This window comes from Nerophis ophidion, linkage group LG16, assembly GCF_033978795.1.
Source record: "Nerophis ophidion isolate RoL-2023_Sa linkage group LG16, RoL_Noph_v1.0, whole genome shotgun sequence".
Taxonomy (NCBI): Eukaryota; Metazoa; Chordata; class Actinopteri; order Syngnathiformes; family Syngnathidae; genus Nerophis; species Nerophis ophidion.
This window is the reverse complement of record NC_084626.1, coordinates 14135628-14144714: the sequence shown is the minus strand read 5'-3', so window position 1 is coordinate 14144714 and position 9087 is coordinate 14135628. Positions and strand designations below refer to the sequence as shown.

Here is a 9087-nt window from a genome sequence, read left to right as displayed (position 1 = left end):
CTGTGTGCGGAAAAGTGCACAGTATGGCCTCCACATGTCTGTATGCGCTCCCCACAATGTCTGCACATTGATGATAAGATCACAGGCCTGGTCAACTTCTGTGGGTTTCCTTGAGTGTGGTTTAGTAGTGTGTATGCCCTCTACGTGTGTGTGTGTGCACACCTTACAATGTCTACACTAGCATGAGATCTGGAAATGGTTTAAAGGACTCATCCTGGTACCAACAGCAGTCAGGGTACCACGGTAGACCTGTGCGGCCCTCTTGAGTAGATGTCCCAATAAATATTCATCCTTTAACCATGCAATGTGATGTACAATAAAAATGTATAAACACTGCATCATTGAAGACGTATTTATTTTGTAAAAAGCATTTTTGTTTAGTTGGCCGCGTAAGCGGAGATGATCCTCACGTCGTCGACAGGCCGATCTTGACCGCTGGTTTCCACCAACCCAATCCGGTTCAGCACTCCCATGCCCTGATGCACCCTTCCAAAGATGGTATGTTTTCCATCTAACCACTGGGTGGGTTTGAGAGAGAGGAAAAACTGACTTCCATTGGAATCTGGTCCCGCGTTAGCCATTGCTAAGATACCAGCACCTAAGAAATGATTCCATTGTTAAATTGTAAGTACAGGGTTTTATTGGACAGACCTCTGCTGGGCATTACGTTGTCTTTTCATATTGTTTTGGTTATTTGAGCTCAATTTACCTGTGAATTTGAGCTCTTGGTGCAGTTCATCTTCAAACTGCTTGCCATATATGGATGCACCACCCCGACCTGGAAGATAAACAAATAAAAAGTGTGCATGAAGTAGGGCTGGGCGATATATCGATATACTCGATATATTGCGGGTTTGTCTCTGTGCGATATAGAAAATGACTGTTGGATTTATTATGTGTCTTTGTTTTGTGTACATGTATTTATGGCGGGCTTGCTTGGGAATTTTAAAATGGCCGTGGCTACCACTGTCAGGTGACTACTTAGGTAGCTTTCAAAAATGGTGTCATTGTTCGTTTGGTAAAATACATACAGCGTGCTTCGTCACCGGCATACCCCACCGGTAAGATCATTTTATGTCCGCTTTTCTTGGTTAGATCAACTGAACTATTGTTTAAAATCCATGCTTGCTCGCTTCCTTTCTTTTTTGTTTGTTGTGTGTTCGGTAAGTCCGCGGCGCTTGTTGTGCGGCTGGCTGGCTGGCTGTTTGACAGCCAGAGCAAACACGCACTGTTTAAGCTTTTGAACGACATCGGCAAAATTACTAAGTTAAAGGGTACAACCACAGTAATGTGCGGATTGAAAACTGTTGTATTAGAGTGTTGTCACGTTGTGTGTGTCCGGCTGAATTTGAGTGATCGTAGGTTTATTCTTGGCTTGAGTTTGAAAATACATACTTCCTGGTTTGGCTGATGGGATTTGTAGTTCTCTAATGTAGTTCTGCTTAAAAGTGTAATGTGTGGCTCAAACAGAGCACCTCTGTTTTATGTTTTGTTTTAGTATGCTTGTCCATGAATCATGGCGACATTATAAATGATTCTGATTACATTTAAAACATTATATGACATAAATTAATGATGATAATAAAATGTAATGCTAAAATTAATAAGTTAAGATAAAATCAGTGATTGATAATATGTCATATCATGGTTGACAACAATATGGTTCAGTTGATTAATTGATGTCTATTATTTACATTATGATGATTCAAAAATAGATACATTGTTTTGTTGTGTTCATGTTTACTTTTAGGTTACTACCTGCTGCTGCTGCTGCTGCTATTGCTACTACTGCTACTACTGCTGCTGTTGCAGTACCAAATAAAACAAGCAAAAAAGTGCAAAGCGAGTAATTCCTTTCATTCTGAGTGACGACCCCTATTCAGAGGGCCAATACTTTAATAACTGAACAATGACTATATCGTAATATTCGAGTATACGTTCTCATGCAGTTGCTTTTAGCTGCGGCCATTACACTGCATGCTCTTCTCACTCTTTCCTGTCTCTCCTTCTCACAGTTTTGCAGGCGCACAAACTTACACACGTCACATACGTATACGCCCTCGCCCAGCAGAGAGGTAGCAGACTGGGTAACGTTAGCTGTGATGCTAACGTAGCCGTACGAGTGGTGATACGAGCGAAAGAAGGTGCGGATCTGGTAACAAATGAAGGAAGACTTAATTCCCAATAAAAACAGCTGGGGGTCCATCGTCTGGCGGTGGTTAGGCTTCAAGTGGGAATACGTCGAACAGACAACCGTAATTTGTCAAGTGTGGGGCAAAAATGTTGGTATAAAAAGTAGCATTACTGCTAATATTTAGCATCATTTGAAAAGTCACTCGCTAGAGAAAGAAGAGAACTTCATAACGTCCGTAGTAACCTACCACATAGTGAAAGAAGAATACTATTTGATTTCCTATTATGCAGCTCATTTTTATTTCACACTTTAAATGAGAATCTTGCACTTTGTTTTGGAAATGACATTAATGTTTGTGCCATTGCTTAATGACTTTAATGAATACACTTTTGGTCAATTGACTTAGTCTTGATTTCCCTCTCTGCATGAGAGTTTAAAAGTAGCATATATTAACGCGTTGGTGACTCCTGATGTAGACACATAGATTCATCATAATGCTGTGATTATATGAATAAAGTGTTCATTCAAGGCCAAGGCAAAATGTAGACCAGGGCTCACCAACCTTTTTGAAACGAAGAGCTACTTCTTGGGTACTGATTAATACGAAGGGCTACCAGTTTGATACACACTTAAATAAATTGCCAGTAATAGCCAATTTTTCTCAATTTACCTTTAATAAATACATATATATATCTATGTTTTATATATATAGATATATATACACATATATATCTATATATATAAAATGGGTATTTCCGTCTGTCATTTCGTCGTACATTTTTTTTTCTTTTACGGAAGGTTTTTGTAAAGAATAAATTATGAAAAAAATACTTAATTGAACAGTTTAAAAGAGGAGAAGACACGAAAAAAATGAAAATTACATTTTGAAAAATAGTTTATCTTTAATTTCGACTCTTTAAAATTCAAAATTCAACCGAAAAAAATGAAGAGAAAAACTAGCTAATTCGAATCTTTTTTTTTAAAAATTAAAAAATACTTTATGGAACATCATCAGCAATTTTTCCTGATTAAGATTGATTTTAAAATTTTGATGACATGTTTTAAATAGGTTAAAATCCAATCTGCACTTTGTTAGAATATATAACAAATTGGACCAAGCTATTTTTCTAACAAAGACAAATCATTATTTCTTCTAGATTTTCCAGAACAAAAATTTTAAAAGAAATTCAAAAGACTTTAAAATAAGATTTAAAATTGATTCTACAGATTTTCTAGATTTGCCAAAATAATTTTTGGGGATTTATATCATAAGTTTGAAGAAATTTTTCACAAATTTTCTTCGTCGAAAAAACAGAAGCTAAAATGAAGAATGTATTATTTATTATTCTTTACAATAATAAAATAAAATAAAAAACTTGAACATTGATTTAAATTGTCAGGAAAGAAGAGGAAGGACTTTAAAAGGCAAAAAGGTATATGTGTTTAAAAATCCTAAAATCATTTTTAAGGTTGTATTTTTTCTCTAAAATTGTCTTTCTGAATGTTATAGGAAGCAAAGTAAAAAAAAAATGAAGTTATTTAAACAAGTGAAGACCAAGTCTTTAAAATATTTTGTTGAATTTTCAAATTCTATTTGAGTTTTGTCTCTCTTAGAATTAAAAATGTAGAGTAAAGCGAGACCAGCTTACTAGTAAATAAATACAATTTAAAAAAATAGAGGCAGCTCACTGGTAAGTGCTGCTATTTGAGCTATTTTTAGAACAGGCCAGCGGGCGACTCATCTGGTCCTTACGGGCTACCTGGTGCCCGCGGGCACCGTGTTGGTGACTGTAGACACATAGAATCATCATACTGCTGTGATTATATGCATCAAGTTTTCATTCAAAGCCACGGAAAAATATCGTAATATATATCGTATATCGCGATATGGCCTAAAAATATTGAGATATTTAAAAAAGGCCATATCGCCCAGTCCTAACATGAAGGTGTAATTATTAATGATAATTTAAAATTACATATCAATTAGAAGATGGTGAACCAACCTGTTCCTGTGGGGTCACCGCCCTGAACCATAAAGTTCTGTATTATCCTATGGAACTTGGTATTATTATAGTAGCCTCTTCGAGCCAGCTCTGCGAAATTCTTGCAGGTTTTGGGTGCATGTTTCCAGTAAAGCTCCAACACAATTGTCCCCATCCTGCAGTGAAAAGTGGACATGTTTAAAGTCTGTGAAAACTGATTAATCTAAGTTTTTTAAGTGGGAGTTAATCCATTTTATGACTATAGTAATGAACAGAGATCACCAAAAACTGTAAGCAGGCTGGCAAGTTGGCATAAAGGCTTTAAATAATATACATACGTTGTTTCTAGTGTAACAGTGGGAGGCTGCCATGTATCCGGAGGAATTCCTGACATTATGTACAAAAAAACACCAACCGATGTATCAACAATTAAAACCGTTTCAGTAAGAAGTTGATACAAATTCGTTGCACGCTCATTCAAACCCTTCTCGGTGTGTTTCCGCTTTGTGTGACTGACGTCACTTCCGCCGTTTGTTGACGAGAATAATTTGTTTGTGCCGCCCCCTGCTGGACACTATGCTGTGCTTCACTTAACGCCGCTAGAAATGCTTTAATAAATCAAAATGTTTTATGAAATACTTATTTAATATTAACCCCGATGTGATCTTGGGGATGTGTTTGTTTGTGCTTTTTTTTTTTTTTTTTTTTACCATAAACTTTAGTTGTGCTACTCCGATTGGAATTATTTTTCGTAAGATGGTTTCCATGATCAATTTTAGTAAAAAAAAAAGAAATTACGTAAAGCAAACAATATTAGTCTAACTTTAACTGTTTAAAGGTTCAATGTTCAAATTATGAACTCTTCCGATGCTTACGTGTGCCTTCAAAACGTTTAGATCAGAGGTCACCAACGCACCAGGTCGCCCGTAAGGACCAGATGAGTAGCCCGCTGGCCTGTTCTAAAAATAGCTCAAATAGCAGCACTTACCAGTGAGCTGCTTCTATTTTTTTAAATGTATTTATTTACTAGCAAGCTGGTCTCGCTTTGCTCTACATTTTTAATTCTAAGAGAGACAAAACTCAAATAGAATTTGAAAATCCAAGAAAATATTTTAAAGACTTGGTATTCACATGTTTAAATAAATTCATTTATTTTTTTACTTTGCTTCTTATAACTTTCAGAAAGACAATTTTAGAGAAAAAATACAACCTTAAAAATTATTCTAGGATTTTTAAAAGCATATACCTTTTTATCTTTTAAATTCCTTCCTTTTCTTCCCTGACAATTTAAATCAATGTTCAAGTAAATTTATTTTTTCATTGTAAATAATAAATACATTTTTTAATTCTTCATTTTAGCTTCTGTTTTGTCGACAAAGAATATTTGTGAAATATTTCTTCAAATGTATGATTAAAATTAAAAAAAAATATTCTGGCAAATCTAGAAAATCTGTAGAATCAAATTTAAATCTTATTTCAAAGTCTTCTGAATTCCTTTTAAAATTTTTGTTCTGGAAAATCTAGAAGAAATAATGATTTATCTTTGTTAGAAATATAGCTTGGTCCAATTTGTTATATACTCTTAAGAAAGTGCAGATTGGATTTTAACCTATTTAAAACATGTCATCAAAATTCTAAAATTAATCTTAATCAGGAAAAATTACGAATGATGTTCCATGAATTATTTTTTTTCTTTTTTCAAAAAGATTCAAATTAGCTAGTTTTTCCTTTTCTTTTTTCCGGTTGAATTTTGAATTTTAAAGAGTCGAAATTGAAGATAAACTATGTTTCAAAACTTAATTTTCTTTTTTTTCGTGTTTTCTCCTTTTTTAAACCGCTCAATTAAGTGTTTTTTTCATCATTTATTTTCTGCAAAAAACTTTCTGTAAAAGGAAAAAATGTACGACGGAATGACAGACAGAAATACCCATTTTTTATATATATATATAGATTTATTCATTAAAGGTAAATCGAGCAAATTGTCTATTTCTGGCAATTTATTTAAGTGTGTATCAAACCGGTAGCCCTTCGCATTAATCAGTACCCAAGAAGTAGCTTTTGGTTTCAAAAAGGTTGGTGACCCCTGGTTTAGATCTTGTTTTTTTTAGCCTAAAAAAAAAGGTCATATGTTGACCACATGGTGGCAGCAGTGTTTTATACAGAATTTAGGAGGAATGGAAAAAGAGAGAAAGAAGCAGTGTTTCCTGTTTAGCATGTTTTCCAGTCCTCAAAACCGTAGGGTTTGAACTTTTGTTTTGTGAAAAAGATCAACTATTGAGAATAAGTTGACTGTCATAGATCATTTTTAAATGTAGTTTGCATTGTTGTATAAATGCTAATGTATTAATGTTTAGCTGACCTTTTTTGATCAGGTTAGCAAACTACACTATAATAAACATGATGAAAGTAATATATATTATCCATCCAACCATTTCCTTCCGCTTGTCCCTTTCGGGTCCAAAAGGTAACGTAAAAACAGGAGGTACCTAATACGTTGGCTCTGGGTCAGCAGACCAGTGACGTGCGGCGAGGATCATGGCTGGTGAGGCACTGACTTAATCACAGTCAGATTTATAAACATATGAACCCTATATCCATCCATCCATCCATCCATCCATCATCTTCCGCTTATCCGAGGTCGGGTCGCGGGGGCAACAGCCTAAGCAGGGAAACCCAGACTTCCCTCTCCCCAGCCACTTCGTCTAGCTCTTCCCGGGGGATCCCGAGGCGTTCCCAGGCCAGCCGGGAGACATAGTCTTCCCAACGTGTCCTGGGTCTTCCCCGTGGCCTCCTACCGGTTGGACGTGCCCTAAACACCTCCCTAGGGAGGCGTTCGGGTGGCATCCTGACCAGATGCCCGAACCACCTCATCTGGCTCCTCTCGATGTGGAGGAGCAGCGGCTTTACTTTGAGTTCCTCCCGGATGGCAGAGCTTCTCACCCTATCTCTAAGGGAGAGCCCCGCCACACGGCGGAGGAAACTCATTTCGGCCGCTTGTACCCGTGATCTTATCCTTTCGGTCATGACCCAAAGCTCATGACCATAGGTGAGGATGGGAACGTAGATCGACCGGTAAATTGAGAGCTTTGCCTTCCGGCTCAGCTCCTTCTTCACCACAACGGATCGGTACAACGTCCGCATTACTGAAGACGCCACACCGATCCGCCTGTCGATCTCACGATCCACTCTTCCCTCACTCGTGAACAAGACTCCTAGGTACTTGAACTCCTCCACTTGGGGCAGGGTCTCCTCCCCAACCCGGAGATGGCACTCCACCCTTTTCCGGGCGAGAACCATGGACTCGGATTTGGAGGTGCTGATTCTCATTCCGGTCGCTTCACACTCGGCTGCGAACCGATCCAGCGAGAGCTGAAGATCCCGGTCAGATGAAGCCATCAGGACCACATCATCTGCAAAAAGCAGAGACCTAATCCTGCGGTTACCAAACCGGAACCCCTCAACGCCTTGACTTCGCCTAGAAATTCTGTCCATAAAAGTTATGAACAGAATCGGTGACAAAGGACAGCCTTGGCGGAGTCCAACCCTCACTGGAAATGTGTTCGACTTACTGCCGGCAATGCGAACCAAGCTCTGGCACTGATCGTACAGGGAACGGACCGCCACAATAAGACAGTCCGATACCCCATACTCTCTGAGCACTCCCCACAGGACTTCCCGAGGGACACGGTCGAATGCCTTCTCCAAGTCCACAAAGCACATGTAGACTGGTTGGGCAAACTCCCATGCACCCTCAAGAACCCTGCCGAGAGTATAGAGTTGGTCCACAGTTCCACGACCAGGACGAAAACCACACTGTTCCTCATGAATCCGAGGTTCGACTATCCGACGTAGCCTCCTCTCCAGTACACCTGAATAAACCTTACCGGGAAGGCTGAGGAGTGTGATCCCACGATAGTTGGAACACACCCTCCGGTCCCCCTTCTTAAAGAGAGGAACCACCACCCCGGTCTGCCAATCCAGAGGTACCGCCCCCGATGTCCACGCGATGCTGCAAAGTCTTGTCAACCAAGACAGCCCCACAGCATCCAGAGCCTTAAGGAACTCCGGGCGGATCTCGTCCACCCCTGGGGCCTTGCCACCGAGGAGCTTTTTAACTACCTCAGCGACCTCAGCCCCAGAAATAGGAGAGTCCACCACAGATTCCCCAGGCACTGCTTCCTCATAGGAAGACGTGTTGGTGGGATTGAGGAGGTCTTCGAAGTATTCCTTCCACCTATCCACAACATCCGCAGTCGAGGTCAGCAGAACACCATCCGCACCATACACGGTGTTGATAGTGCACTGCTTCCCCTTCCTGAGGCGGCGGACGGTGGTCCAGAATCGCTTCGAAGCCGTCCGGAAGTCGTTTTCCATGGCTTCCCCGAACTCTTCCCATGTCCGAGTTTTTGCCTCCGCGACCGCTGAAGCTGCACACCGCTTGGCCTGTCGGTACCTGTCCACTGCCTCCGGAGTCCTATGAGCCAAAAGGACCCGATAGGACTCCTTCTTCAGCTTGACGGCATCCCTCACCGCTGGTGTCCACCAAGGGGTTTTAGGGTTGCCGCCCCGACAGGCACCAACTACCTTGCGGCCACAGCTCCGATCTGCCGCCTCGACAATAGAGGTGCGGAACATGGTCCACTCGGACTCAATGTCCAGCACCTCCCTCGTGACATGTTCAAAGTTCTTCCGGAGGTGGGAATTGAAACTTTGTCTGACAGGAGACTCTGCCAGACGTTCCCAGCAGACCCTCACAATGCGTTTGGGCCTCCCAGGTCTGTCCGGCATCCTCCCCCACCATCGCAGCCAACTCACCACCAGGTGGTGATCGGTAGAAAGCTCCGCCCCTCTCTTCACCCGAGTGTCCAAAACATGAGGCCGCAAATCCGATGACACAACTACAAAGTCGATCATGGAACTGCGGCCTAGGGTATCCTGGTGCCAAGTGCACATATGGACACCCTTATGTTT

The 9087-nt window shown here is 40.4% G+C and overlaps 1 protein-coding gene across 1 annotated transcript; it reads right to left on the bottom strand.

The window, feature by feature from the left end:
• Window positions 1-338: 338 nt before the first annotated feature.
• ppil1 (peptidylprolyl isomerase (cyclophilin)-like 1) lies at window positions 339-4648 on the bottom strand. Its single transcript, XM_061874363.1, has 4 exons — window positions 4455-4648; window positions 4138-4292; window positions 710-778; window positions 339-598 (listed from the first exon to the last, which is right to left on the bottom strand). Exons 1-4 carry the CDS (start codon window positions 4508-4510, stop codon window positions 378-380), a joined length of 501 nt encoding a protein of 166 aa, XP_061730347.1. The 5' UTR covers window positions 4511-4648; the 3' UTR covers window positions 339-377.
• Window positions 4649-9087: the final 4439 nt, after the last annotated feature.

What these genes read in the sequence shown, in the direction of transcription:
- ppil1 (XM_061874363.1), bottom strand. Translation starts at nt 4,510, where the DNA reads ATGTCAGGAATTCCTCCGGATACATGGCAGCCTCCCACTGTTACACTA. An exon ending in ACTGTTACACTAGAAACAAC is followed by an intron (nt 4,293 to 4,454) that starts GTATGTATATTA and finishes TTTTCACTGCAG; the next exon opens with GATGGGGACAATTGTGTTGG. An exon ending in CGGTGACCCCACAGGAACAG is followed by an intron (nt 779 to 4,137) that starts GTTGGTTCACCA and finishes TTTATCTTCCAG; the next exon opens with GTCGGGGTGGTGCATCCATA.